Genomic DNA, 13,198 nt, shown 5'->3' on the forward strand with positions numbered 1-13,198 from the left:
GGGTGATGTGCGGCTCTCCCGGCCCCCCGCGTCCCTTCGCTTTCCTCCAGCAATCCGGGCGGTGCGGGCTGTGCGGAGGGGAAATGGTGCCAGTCCTGCCGGGGGGAGCAGGAATCGGGAGAAACGCTCCCTGCCCCGCTCCCGGCACCACGGGAATTCCCAGCACCCTCAGGAGTCCCAAATCCAGGGATCTCTTTACACCTGGAGTGTCCTGAGCGGTTCTGAGCTGGGGGGGAGCTGGCCTGGGGATCCACGCTGGGGAAGCTGCTCCCTCTCTGCTGCGTTTTTACTGCAGAGGTCTAAGTGATAATCTTTGCCTCTTGATCTGCAGGGAGGAGCAGGATGAGCTGCACTGCCAGGACACGGACTCGGACGTGCCGGAGCAGCGGGACGGCAGGTGCAAGGTCAAGTGGACCCAAGAAGAGGTGAGTGAAGAGCCTGGTGCTTGCTCAGGGGGGGTGTCTGGGTTAAGACTCTGCCAGGGCACCTGGGGCTTGGGTCCCTCCACCCCAGTGCTCACCTGTTGGCTACAACACCCTCCTGCTGCCTTGCTACTGCAGAAGACCATGTGTATGTTCTACTGGGGAGAGCTGAGGCCTTAATGAACCTAGGAGGTTCAGGGGAGTTTGAAGTGCAGCCTGGAGAGGAAGAGCCCCCACTGCTTTAGTATCTGAGACCTGAGTAAGGCATCTGCCTGCAGATCTCTCGTGAGCAAAGAGAGGTTCTGGAAGATGGCTGAGGCCTCCAGCAAGTGGAATTGCACAGTGAAAATGTCCTCCCTTTTCTGTAGCAAAAGACATGGAGTATTGAGATGGATGGGATCGTGGCTTGGTCATCCTGTCTGAGAGCCAGAAAATAGTTGGGATATTCTCTCCCCTCCTGCTAGTTCCTCCATCTTTGTTCCGTGTGAAAGCTACAAGTTGTCCTGTTTCCCCCATGTTGTGCAGGGAGTTATTTTATGCCTCTCTTTGCCCAACCAGAGCACACACACAGAGCTGAGTCAGGCCTGAGTGTGACCACAGCAGCTGAGCTCTTGTTTAGTATTCATTGTAGAAGCTTGCCCTGGTAGAGAGCCTGGGACCAGTCAGGGTGTGGAGCTCACTTGGAACAGGAGTGCTGCTGGAAGATGGCATAAACTACCTTCCTCCCCTGAATGCAGAATGCAAAAAAACCCTAACCACCACCTTGACAGCTCAAAGCATCTAGATTCTCTTGATGCTATCAGCCCATGGGTGCCTGTGGTGTGTGTTGCCTCAGTGTATGTGAAAGTGGATGTCTTTGTTCTTTGCAGGATGAGCAGCTGAAGATGTTAGTAAGACATTACGGGCAGAATGACTGGAAGTTCCTGGCCAGTCACTTTCCTGTAAGTGACCCTTGCCCAGCTGGGAATCATAGTGTTTGCATGTTGCTTCTTGTGCTCATTGCGCTGGTTCTCTGTGTCTGTGCAGCACTTTGCACAGTGGGACTTTGTTCCTTGGCTGCAGCTCTAGGCTGGGAAGCTCTGCTCCTTCAGGGCAGGAGGCATCCTTCTTGTGTAGAGGACTTCCAGGGGCGAGTCTGTTGGAACTGAGGTTCTTGTGTGTGTGCTCATTGCCCTAGTCAGTCTGCATTCTCCATGTGCTTCTGCAGGTTTTCTGTGGGACACCTTGTGTCTATGTGGGGGCTGCTGTTGCTGCAGGGGCTCTGGGAGCCCCTAGACTAACCCCTGGCTGCTCTTGTTCCTGTTCCCAGAACCGCAGCGATCAGCAGTGTCAGTACCGCTGGCTGAGGGTGTTGAATCCAGACTTGGTTAAAGGCCCGTGGACCAAAGAGGAGGACCAAAAGGTGAGTCAAGGCTGAGAGAATCTGAGTGTTGGTCTGTGACTGCAGAGTGTCAGATCCTCAGGTCTTTTCTTGTAAGCTGTGGGTAACATTTTCCAATGGTGGACACCTTCAAGAGCAGCACGCTGAGCTGTTCTGAGCAGCCTAGTGCAGACCCGGTTGTGATGAGCAGAAGCAGGTCTTGGCTTTTTTAGCTAAACACCTTCTGCCTTTCACACAATACTGCTACAGCAGGCTGCCAAGGGAGAGAGCAGAAAAGGGAGTGAATTCATCTGCCTGCTGGCAGAGCTGCACCTGACCTGGCCATGTTGGTCCTGAGAAAATAAGACTGGTATTTCCTGTGCCACAGCAGACAGCCTGAAGGGGATGGCTGAGGCTGGCTGGGTGAAACACAGCTTCTGTGAGCCTGTTTCTCTGCTGATTCCAGAGTGACCTGACAGGAGCCAGCTCAAGCTCATAATCTTGATATGTTTAAGAAAACATGGAGTTCGTTCCAACTTTTACCGATGTTTTCTGCTGCAAAACTTAGTTTTTGAGATTTTCTGTGAAACTTCTGCTCCCCTATTTCTTTCCCGTTTAGTCCCTTTCCAGGCTGTTACTCCCATCTGTGCATTATGTCAAGGAAGCTTATCTTGTCATTTCACCTCCCTAGAGCAGAGCAAGAGCTGCCTACTCTCCCTTTCCCTTTGCATGTCCTGACTGGCAGCCTACCCAGTCATGCCCACTGCCATCCTGGCCAGGCTGGGCTCCAGCTCTATCCTCCTGACACTGCACATTGCTGTTCCCTGCAAGCATTCCAGTTCCCTGGCCTGTGCCTCAGTTTAGTGTCTTTTGTCTGTTTTTCTGCACTTAGTAGTCAAGTCTGTAGTAGGGACATTTGTTATGGGCCAAGGTCACTGTGAGCATCACCCACAACTTTCAGTTGAGCTCAGCTGGCCGGAGTGAGCCTGTCAGTCTCTTCTCTAAGGTTTAGGTGGGCTGAACATTGCAAGCTGTGTCAACCTGACTGTACCATGGACATGTTGCAGGCACTCACAACACATTTCCTGCCCAGAAGCATTTCCACTGAGCCTCAGGCAGAAGTGACAAAGTCCTAGGGGAAGGGGAAGTGGCAAACTGGAGGGTTCTGAAGTGAATGTGGCTCATTTATGCTTTGGAGGTCTCACTGTGTGTCCTGTGGGGCATGGAGCTGCAGCCCTGGCATGTCCTTGGTGTAGCACACTGTTAAAGAGAGGCTGTGCCTCTGTCCCAGCAGGCAGACCAGGTGGGGACTGTTGTCATGTGGCCAGGTCCTCAGGGGGAGGGAGAGCAGAGGAGCCTTGGAGCATGTGGGACATGCTCAGAAATGGACATTCTAAATCGGGGCATTTCTGCCCCCTGGTGTAACTGCCAGTCTCCACCCCACCTTCTGTGAGCAGTTGTCTGCATTCACAGGTGCCATGTGGCAAAATGTCTGCATGGAAAACAGCCTCTTTCAGACATTGGGCCGAATTGTTGCTCTCACAAGTGCTGACACACCAGGTTGTCAGGGCTGGGTCCCTCCAACTTGCTTGTTCTAAGGGACCTCTCTGTCTGCCCTTACCTGGTCCCAAGAGAGATGAAGAGCAAAGCCTGAAGAAGACTGTGTTGACCTTCCCCTCCTTTATTCTGTTTCCTTATTTCCCTCCCACTCTCTTCAAAGGTAATTGAACTGGTTAAAAAATATGGCACCAAACAATGGACCCTGATAGCCAAGCACCTGAAAGGGCGCTTAGGGAAGCAGTGCCGGGAGCGCTGGCACAACCATCTGAACCCTGAGGTGAAGAAATCCTCGTGGACAGAGGAGGAGGATCGGATCATTTTTGAGGCCCACAAGGTCCTGGGGAATCGTTGGGCAGAGATTGCCAAGCTGCTGCCTGGGAGGTAGGACCTCTTTGCTTCACAGGTGGGTGTCCCTTGGAGATCCATGTGTTGGACTCGCAGGATGGGGTGGAGAGCATGTAGGAGCTGTTAGCTGTGCTTTAAAGCTGCTGGAAATGGTCGTCTCTGTTTCCTCCTTTCTCTGCAGGACCGACAATGCTGTGAAGAATCACTGGAACTCGACCATCAAGCGCAAGGTGGACACAGGAGGTTTCCTCAATGAAACTAAGGAGTCCAAGTCACTCTACTTGCTTGTGGAGGTGGATGACAAGGAGAGCCAAAGTCAGACGGGAGCTGAGAGCCAGGTACTGCAGCAGCATGTTTGCAGCAGGCAGCTGGGTCAGTCCCCTGCTCTGCTAATGCATATCAGAGCTTATCATCCACCCTTCTGCTGCCTCTTCTGTGGCATTTGCCACAGCCTGGTGTCCACATAGATAGTCTGTGCCTTCCCCTGGTCTTCTTCAAGATACTGACTCCTGGGAGATATCTCCCTACAGGAGCTAGAGGTGTCATGTGTGCCTGAGCCTGTTATCTGGGTGAAGAACAGCAGTCTGCTAGTGCTGTTATCTTGCCAATCCCAGCATTAATTCAGTCTTGGAGACTGAAGATTTGTTTTTTGGCTCCATTGTGCTGTTGCTGTTGGGAGAAGGAGCTGCTCCAGACAGTGTGTGGGGAGTGAAGAGGTTTTGCCCTTCTTTCCTCTAAAAAAGGGAGCAAGGAAGTACACCCATTTATTATTTTTTTTTTTGTAAATGAAGAAAGCATGTAGTTTTCAAATGTGGGCTCTTGGAAAGTAGGAAATGCAGAATTAGTGCTACCTGCTCAGCCTTCCTGCAGCTTCCTCTTGGGATACTGTAAAGTGAAGTCTTCAGTTAAACAGACCTGTGCTTATTGTGTTGCATGGTATCCAGCCTGTGGTGTGTGGGACAGAGCTGTGAGGGTAAGGGGGATGTCAAACTGAGAGTCAGGTAGGAGAGCAGGCAGAGCTGAACGTATTCAGGGACACTTGCTTATTGTCCCCAGGACTTGACATTATTCCCTGGGTTTCTCCTAATGACCAGACTTCTTGTTTACACACAGAACCCCCTGCCAAACGGCCCAGTCGATACCTCTGAAATTAAGGAAGAGGATGTCAGTGATGAGGAGGTGACAGGAGTGCAGGAGCTCCCTTCAGAGCTGCCAGCTGCTGAGCTGGTGGAGCAAAATGCTGAGGGGACCCCAGAGGATGCTGTGCCTGAGGATGCTTCTTCCTTTATCTCATCGCCCTACAAATGGGTCGTTGAAGCTACCAACTACTTGTACCCAACACCCGTGCCAGCCTTCAGTGAAGCTCTGGAGATGATTGAATCGGTAAGTAATAGACCCTTGGTCCTCTGGCTCATGTAGGGAGGCTGGTCCACATCTTTTTCCCTTGAGTGAACTTGCTGGTTCCCCTTGCTCATCACCATGGGCACCCTGAGGAGGGCTGGGTCCTGTCATTAGCTTGTGGCTTCCCACCATCTCTTCTTCTAGGGCTGGATTAGGCCTTTCCAGCTCTCCAGGGTTGCTCTAGACTTACAGATTCCTGTAGGTGGGTGTCCTTGTGTGTGGATTCTGCATGGGCTGACAGACCTGATCTCAAGCCTTCCTTTCACAAAACTTCACATCCATGCTCCTGGGCTTTCCTTTCCCTCCTGTTTTGGGATAGGATAGGGCAGACTGGGAGTGAGCCAGGCCCACTTTGTAATATGCAGGACAGACCCCTTCACACTGAGATGACACCACCATTTGATGTCAGTGGAAGTGGCTTCACTGAGATAAGTAATTTTGGGCCAGTCAAGCAGCGTTTAGGTCCCCAGGGTGATGTGGCTGGGCAGGAGGCTGCAAAGGATCAGCAGAGCACTCAGCTGCCATCAGAGGGAAAGGTCCCTGTAGTTCCCAGCCTGGCTGAGGAGTTTATGAGCTGATTATCCGTGAAGGATCCACATTGCATGTGTATAGGAAGACAGGGAGTCTGTGCCCAAGGCTTAACAGCCCATCTGTGGGTCCTAAGGGGCCTGCTTGTAAGGGACTTGGGGTACTGGTGGGGTTGAGCTGCCAAGCAGCTGATCTTTGAATAGGTCTGGTTATTTTTAGTCTGGCCAGCTGTAGTGATGTGCCCAAGACAGTGGTTTGGTGTTGGGTGACAGTCGCTTCATTCAGCCACTGTCCCCAGACCTGTCCCCAGCTGCTGTTTTTGTCCCCTCTGTGTGGGGCTGCAGCTGTTTGTGCAGCTGTGCTGTGAGCCCAACTGGGAAACCAGCCTGGCGTAAACAGGAAAATGTGCCCTGTGCACAAGCAGCAGCTTTCAGCTGGGTCAGTTCCCTGCTGGGGCTCTGGCTGTGCTGGCAGTGGAGAGGAGGAGGCCTTGAGCTCTCTCTCCTCTAGCCAGGCTCCTTACAAAAGGTGGTGCAGCCTCACAGACACACACAGTTATTTCACCTCCCAGTTCATCTCTGCATCTGCACCGGTTGGTGGCTGCTCAGCTTTCTTCCCTGGGCTGCCTCTGATGGTTTCCTTCGTGTGCAGGACCCAGACGGGTGGTGTGACCTGACCCAGTTTGACCTGCCTGAGGAGCCCTCCGCTGGCAGCAGCAGTAGCAGCAACAGCCCCGTGAGGGAAACCCCCAGCAAACCAGCGCCCTCCCTGCCCAACGTGACCGAGTACCGCCTGGACGGCCACACCATCTCCGACCTGAGCAAGAGCAGCAAGGGGGAGCTCATCCCCATCTCCCCACATGCAGAAGTGAGCTTTGGCACGCCACCCTCTGTGCTGAAGAGGCAGAAGAAGAGGAAGATCTCCCTCTCCCCTGTCACGGAGAATGCCACCAGCACCAGCCTTTCCTTCCTTGACTCCTGCAACAGCATGACACCCAAGAGCACCCCTGTCAAGACACTGCCCTTCTCTCCATCTCAGGTACAGAGCAATGGCAGAGCCCAGTCTGTGCTCCTCTGCCTGGGGCTTGGTCATGAGCTAATAAGCACGTTTGTGCTCTGTCTGTGTGCCCTAATACCATGGATTTCCTGTGTGATGGGCAGGACACGTGCCTGCCATGAGGAGGGACCACCTTTGTGCAGATCCTCATGCCTGCCTGCTGCTGGATCCCTGGAGCATGGTTCTCCTGTCCCCACAGCTTTGCTGCCCCACCTGTGGGTAGCTGTGCAGCACCAGTGGACAGTGGCTTTCCCTGGTCACTTCCAGTGAAGTTACACAGGCAGGCTGGGCAGCATGTGCCTTGTGCAGATCTTGGAGTTGCTGTGCTTTGGAAAATGCTTCTGGGATTGTCTATGTTGCAGAGGGGCTTAGTGTCTTTCAGCCTTTGCCATGAGTGTATCAGTCTATAAGAGTCATCCTGGTTTGTACTGGGACAGATCCCTCTTGAACCACTGAGTGTGGAAGGATTGTCCTTGCTTGCGTTTTCCCCCATATTTAGGAAGAAGTAGTGATATGTGATACTGTGCTATGATGCTTGAGACTGAGTGTCTGTCTTCTCTGTGCAGTTCCTAAACTTTTGGACCAAACAGGATACACTAGAACTGGAGAACCCCTCTCTGACCTCCACACCTGTGTGCAGTCAGAAGGTGATTGTCACCACCCCACTGCACAGGGACAAGACCCCTTTGCTCCAGAAGAACTCGGCGTGAGTGCTTTCCTCCTCCCCTATCCCCACCTGAGGGCACCCTTTTCCAGTTCAAACATACCTACCCCACTACTTGCATGGGCATGACTGGGAGAAAGGCAGGGCAGGATTGGGATGTTCATCAATGGATGTTTTTCCCTAAAGACAGCTCCTCTGTGAGCTGCAGGGAACAACTGTCCAGGCTGCGCTGGGCTGCAGCCAAGTGACCACCCTGGTGCTCAGCTGCTGAGTGGGCTGTTGCCTTCTGTGCATGTCTTTGTCTGGGAAACATTGCTGTGCTGTGAGCTCTGTGCCAGCAGGGAAGGGTTGTGGTGTCCTCAACAAGAGCTGTTCAGATCCATCCCTTTAGCTCTGCACCCTCTGCTTTGCCTGCCCTGAGGGGCAGTCCAGGCTGATGGTTACCCAGGGTGCTGTACCAGGCAGGTGAGAAGGGGTGGTCAGCACAGGCAGCACTTTGCTGGCTGACATGTCACTGCCCTGATCAACACAGGGTGTAGGAGTGCTGGCAGTCTAGCCAGGCAGGTGGCTTCTGCTGCCACCACATGGGACTCTGCAGGTGGCTCTTTTAATGAGAAGGCTCAGAAGGACAGGGGTTACTTGGTGTGGGTTACAGCATGTCTAATTCTTCATCTTGCCCACTCTCTGTTGCCAGCTTCGTCACACCAGATCAGAAGTATGTGGTGGACAACACTCCTCACACTCCCACACCTTTCAAAAATGCCTTGGAGAAATATGGACCACTTAGACCTCTGGTGAGCACTGGGCAAGTCTGTCACTTGATGGCAGAAACAGAATGAATGGAAATGGGATGTGGGGTTGTTCAGCCTGGAGAAGGGAAGGCTCCAGGCAGGCCTTCTAGCAGCCTTCCAGTGCCTGAAGGGGCTACAGGAAAGCTGGGGAGGGACTGTTGATAAGGGGATTGTAGCAATAGGATGAGGGGCAGTGGCCTTAAACTGGAGCAGGGTAGGTTTAGATTTGGTGTTAGGAAGAAGTTCTTTACAATGACGGTGGTAAAGGGCTGGAACAGGTTGCCCAGGGAAGTTGTGGAGGACCCATCCCTGCTCGGGGCTTGATGAGGCTCTGAGCAACCTGATCTTGTTAAAAAGGTCTCTCTGTGCACTGCAGCAGGACTGGACTAGGTGACCTTTAAAGGTCCCTTCCATCACCACACGTTCTGTAATTCTATGTGGGGAAGGCTGCAGTGCAGCTGTGAGTGAGCTGTTATTTGGGCCACAACAAGATACAGTTTGGTAGTGCCAGGCTGAGATGGGAGGGATGAAGGGGATCTTGTCATGATGAACATATCATGGTAAGTAGCCACAGGACTTTAACTGGTTTACAGAGGAGCTTAAAAGTGCCCAAACCTGCCCTTGAATCAAGCTGCAGTGCTTGGCTACTGGTGACCTTAAGAAAAAGCAAGGGAACAATCTATGCAGGCATCTCTGAGGAACTAAGTCTCTCAATGCAGGTGTGGGGATGGCAGTTTCCAGTATCCCAGGCCTTCTGTGCATACTGGTCCCTCGATGGCACATTTGAGGTTCAGCTGATAAGTGTCTCTCATGCCTGGAGATCCTGTAAATCTGTGAGTCGTCCCAGCATATAGATTTTGACTGTCTTGTGCTTTCTCTCCTTTTTACACAAGCCACAGACTCCTCACCTTGAAGAAGACTTGAAAGAAGTGCTCCGAAGTGAAGCTGGCATTGAACTCATCATAGAGGATGATGTGAAGCCTGAGAAACAGAAGGGGAAACAAGGGGTGAACTGATTTTGCATCTAGTACCTGCTGCTGAGCTGTCTTGTGCTGCTAAGGGGTGTTCTGGCTGGTTTTGTTCATCCTGCTCTTGATGCTGAAAAGATATTGGCCTGTGACTGCTGCCTTTTAATCAGCAAGAGATGCTTGAGGTTCAGACCTGCTTAAAACAGGGCTGGCTGTGTCCTGGCCTATGCTGAACTTGGTCTGTGTTAGAAGATGCTGTGTCCCTATCCTTCAGGAGAGACCCATGGCACACATGGAGCATCTGTTGGGCTCCCAGGAGGCTGTGGGTTGGTGTGCAGGGTCTTTTGGGTCAGTTCCCTGGTGGCCTTCCTTTCCTACCAAAAGGGGCTTCCTCTTCTAAATCAGTGGCTCTTGATGCCAAGAAGAGAGCACTGAAAGCTGCTGTGCCCTGCGGCGGGGAAGGCTGCAGCACACCACCTCCCTGAGGTGCTGCTGCAATGAAACTTGGGCTGACATGAGCTTCATGTGCACCCTGGGCCCTCAGGATAGGAATTCCCTGGGTTGATTCATGGTGACCCTTGTTTTCCCATGTCCCTCAGTTGCGCAGGAGTCCCATCAAGAAGGTCCGGAAGTCTCTGGCCCTGGACATTGTGGATGAAGACATGACTCAGAATGCACTTGCCCTCCCCAAGACTATCTGTTTCAAAAGAGCCCAGGTGAGGGGGCCTGTGCTCAGAGCAGGGGCAGAGCTGACTTCTGCTCCAAAGACCTCCTGTGCAAAGAGCAATGGGAGCTTTGCTACCTGGGGTTGCCTTGGAATGGTACCTCTGAATGTGGATGGAGGGCTGGATTTGGTTGCTGGCCTTTTGGCCAGGCCAGATAGCAGCACTGTTAGAGCAAACAAACTTGTCTCCTTATACTTTTCTTTTTTCCCCTTTTGCAGCCTGTGAATTTCCTGTCGAGGTCCCTGAATCTTTCCTCCTCGAGCAGGAAGAACGACAGTGGTTTGCTCAACAGGGCCTTCGTGCAAGTGCAGCCAGAGAAAATGTCCTACAGGAAAATGCCGAGCCATTTCAGACCACCAGCACCGGTAAGCCCTGCAGCCACTGCTGTCCCCATCAGGAGATCAGCTGGAAGTGCAGCTCTGTTCCTCTGAGAGGAGGAGCAAGGGGATGAAGCTCTGCACACTCCTGCATAGGCATCCATAGGCTGTCAGGGCTACCTTGTCACTAGGGTTAGGAGATGACCATGTTTGTCATGCTACAGCTTCCTCCTGTTTATGTAAACCTGCCCTTCTGCTGAGGCTCAAAGCCCTGTGGTGTATCAGAGCTGAGCCTACTTAGCATGTTTGGCCTTGGATTTCCTCTTGGGAATCTGCACCCTGTCCCAGTCCATCAGGGAATTTGGGAGATTGATCCAGCACTGAAGTAAACCTTCCTTTTTCCAGTGATCACTCCATGGGTGGGAAACAGTCTCATCTCTTGTTTTTCTGAGCATAGCAAGTCTGAAGTGCTGTATAAATGCTTAACAAAAAAATGTATTTTCCACCTCTGTAATTGTTAGGGTGTTTCTAGGTTGTGGTGTGTGCCACAGGCAGCCTGGGCTGGCTTCATGCTGCTGTTTACTTCAACCCATGGCAGTACAGAGCTCCAGCTGATGTGCCACCTTGCCTCTGGTGCTGAGGGTGGTGCTGTTACAGCTACTCTGTCCTTCAGCTCCACACACAGTTGTGTCTGGCTGTTGCTGGGATCACAGCAGCCTAAAAATGCCTTTTGGGGCACAAAGAGTTTCTTGTGCTCTTTCTAAAATCTTCACTGCTTGTTACATTTGCAGGCAGAGTACATTAGTGGAGGGGTAACCTTGCTTTGTTGGCAGTGTGGCTTAGAGAAGGGGATTTGGACGTTGAGTTTGCAGATGTTTACTTGGGCCAAGTCATGGGATCTGCCCAGTGCCTTGAATGAGGATGGAAGTGCTCTGCTTGGTGAGAGGGGGTGACACTACAGTTGGGGGCTGGGATGGGGATGTGTTGTCTTCACTGAGGAGCCTTGGCTTAGTCTTCACAAAACACAGCAGCAAGGAGGGGTTGCAGCTGTCCCTGGATTAGAGTTATCAAAGCTCTTCTGACAAATAAGTGCTCCTCAGCCAGAGTAATTCCTTCCTCTTCTCAAAATAAACCCTACTTAAACACTTTCATTTCTCCTCCTGTCCTAGGCAGGGTTGAATTGCTCTGAGAGCTGATAGACCCATATAAATAAAGCTTTGGGAGTGACTTGAAAGTGACAGGCAGTTGGTGTGGTGACGGAGTACAAATACAGCTCTGCTGTCTGTGGACAATGGGATTTCACTGCAAAATTGTTGCTGGGTGACCTTTCTGCTTGCACACATGATTTTTCAGCTCATGATGTGGGGCCTTGATGAATCTGAAGGCATCAAATTATGGTGAAGGATGGTCTCTGACCAGTCTAGACCTGGGGGTGAACAACTTTAGGAATTGGACTGGTTGGGAATAAACCCTAAAGCTGTTAATTAATTTCTTCCATCCCTCTGGAATCTCTTCAGCACAAAGAGTCTTACTGGGTTTGTGCTTTGGGTTCTTTTTTTTTTTTTTTTTTTTGTCTCAGGAAAGCCCTGAAAAGGCTTGGGTTGTCCTGAAATGGAGCACTTGCCTGGGAACCTGCTGGTAGTGTAACCCCTCCTTGCTAGAAACAACCATCTCAGCTGAGTAACTAGTGCTGTAAAGGCTCCTCCTGGATGCAAGATGGGTGCTCCTAAGTCTGAAGCTTTATTTATTTGTTATTTGTGGAAGCCACATCCCTGAAAGTGAGCAAGGCCAGGCTGGATGGGGCTCTGAGCAACCAGATCTAGTGGGAGGTGTCTCTGCCCATGCAGGGGGATTGAAACAAGATGATCTTTAAGGTCCCTTCCAACCAAACCATTCTATGATTCACTTGTCTAGCAGATGCTGGTTAGTTTTATTTATTTTTGAGGTATTCTGTATCAGGGTATCAATGTGTTTGTCCTCTCCCATAATTCCTGTGCTGTACACGTGCTTTCTTTTCCCTCTGTAGATGACCAGGGCTTGGAAAGTGGTGGCCTGTGGTGGAACCAGAGACCAACTCTTCATGCAGGAAAAAGCTCGACAGTTTTTGGACGTGTTGAAACAGAGTCACACATCAAGGACCTTAATTTTATCATGAAGGATTGTTCTGCTTTTTTAATTTTATTTTTTATTTTTTTTTTAATAAAGGGAGGGGGAACCACGGGAAAAAATACCCTCTGCCAGCCCTGTAGAGTGTGGGGGTGAATTTTTTTCCTTCAGTTCCCAGGTAGATCTATATTGTAATAAATGGGGCTAACTGCTGGCTAATGTGTGGAATGCAAGTTATGGGATCCTTATGGAAAGGCGACTGAGGGAGGGTTGGAGAGCCAACAGCAAGACCTCTCTCTGCAAGACCTGGGTTCTGCAGAACCAGAATGAAGCAGCCATGTTCCACCTTGGATGGTGCAGTGGATAGTGGAGACCAGCCTTGCTGCCTGCCTGGATTTCCTGCTGGCTGCTCTGGTACCTCGGGAGCAGCTTTTACAAAGGTTCCTGTCTGTTTTTACTTCAACCCTTCCAGCTCTCCTCTGGGGATGGAGTGGTGCCCTGTGGCTGTGGGAGGAGGGAGGGTGATGTGCACTCGTGGGGAATGTGCTTTGGGGTGACTTTGGCCCTTTGCTCTCCACGGGCTGTTCTGCACTGCCATGCTGCGTGGGGAGCAGTGGGTGTCTTTTCTGGGGCTGTGCTCCCTCTTCAAATAAACCATGGTGCTAATATCACCCTGTCCCTTGGTCTTTGACTCTGCCTGGGGCCTGCTGTTTAGAAATGGTTTTGGCTGCTTTATGGGAAGGTGGCACAGTGTGCTTGAGCTCAGTGTGGCTGGGATGTCTGCAAAGCTGCAGGAGTGGAGGGAGGCTGCTGGGGCTGGTGGGTTGGGGAACAGCATCAGGAGTGTGTGTTGCAGCAGAGGCTGTTATGCCTTCAGAGGCCAAGGCTGCACCCATGTAGCCATTTGTGTGATAACAGTAATGTGGTGTCTTGTTTGCCATAGCCAAGGCTGAAA

The 13,198-nt window shown here is 51.7% G+C and overlaps 1 protein-coding gene across 1 annotated transcript in view; it reads left to right on the plus strand.

The window, feature by feature from the left end:
- MYBL2 (v-myb avian myeloblastosis viral oncogene homolog-like 2) overlaps window positions 1–12,462 on the plus strand; it is a 14,355-nt gene extending 1,893 nt beyond the window's left edge. The window contains exons 2-14 of the mRNA XM_009994059.1: window positions 332–425; window positions 1,292–1,363; window positions 1,732–1,824; window positions 3,503–3,723; window positions 3,869–4,025; window positions 4,801–5,070; window positions 6,268–6,654; window positions 7,239–7,378; window positions 8,031–8,130; window positions 9,021–9,134; window positions 9,695–9,811; window positions 10,039–10,185; window positions 12,164–12,462. Of these exons, the coding sequence (XP_009992361.1) occupies window positions 332–425; window positions 1,292–1,363; window positions 1,732–1,824; window positions 3,503–3,723; window positions 3,869–4,025; window positions 4,801–5,070; window positions 6,268–6,654; window positions 7,239–7,378; window positions 8,031–8,130; window positions 9,021–9,134; window positions 9,695–9,811; window positions 10,039–10,185; window positions 12,164–12,292 (2,041 nt within the window). The 3' untranslated portion in view covers window positions 12,293–12,462. The remainder of the gene's footprint in view (window positions 1–331; window positions 426–1,291; window positions 1,364–1,731; window positions 1,825–3,502; window positions 3,724–3,868; window positions 4,026–4,800; window positions 5,071–6,267; window positions 6,655–7,238; window positions 7,379–8,030; window positions 8,131–9,020; window positions 9,135–9,694; window positions 9,812–10,038; window positions 10,186–12,163) is intronic.
- The last annotated feature ends 736 nt before the right edge of the window (window positions 12,463–13,198 follow it).

Source organism: Chaetura pelagica, unplaced genomic scaffold, assembly GCF_000747805.2.
Source record: "Chaetura pelagica isolate M959 unplaced genomic scaffold, ChaPel_1.0 scaffold143, whole genome shotgun sequence".
NCBI lineage: Eukaryota > Metazoa > Chordata > Aves > Apodiformes > Apodidae > Chaetura > Chaetura pelagica.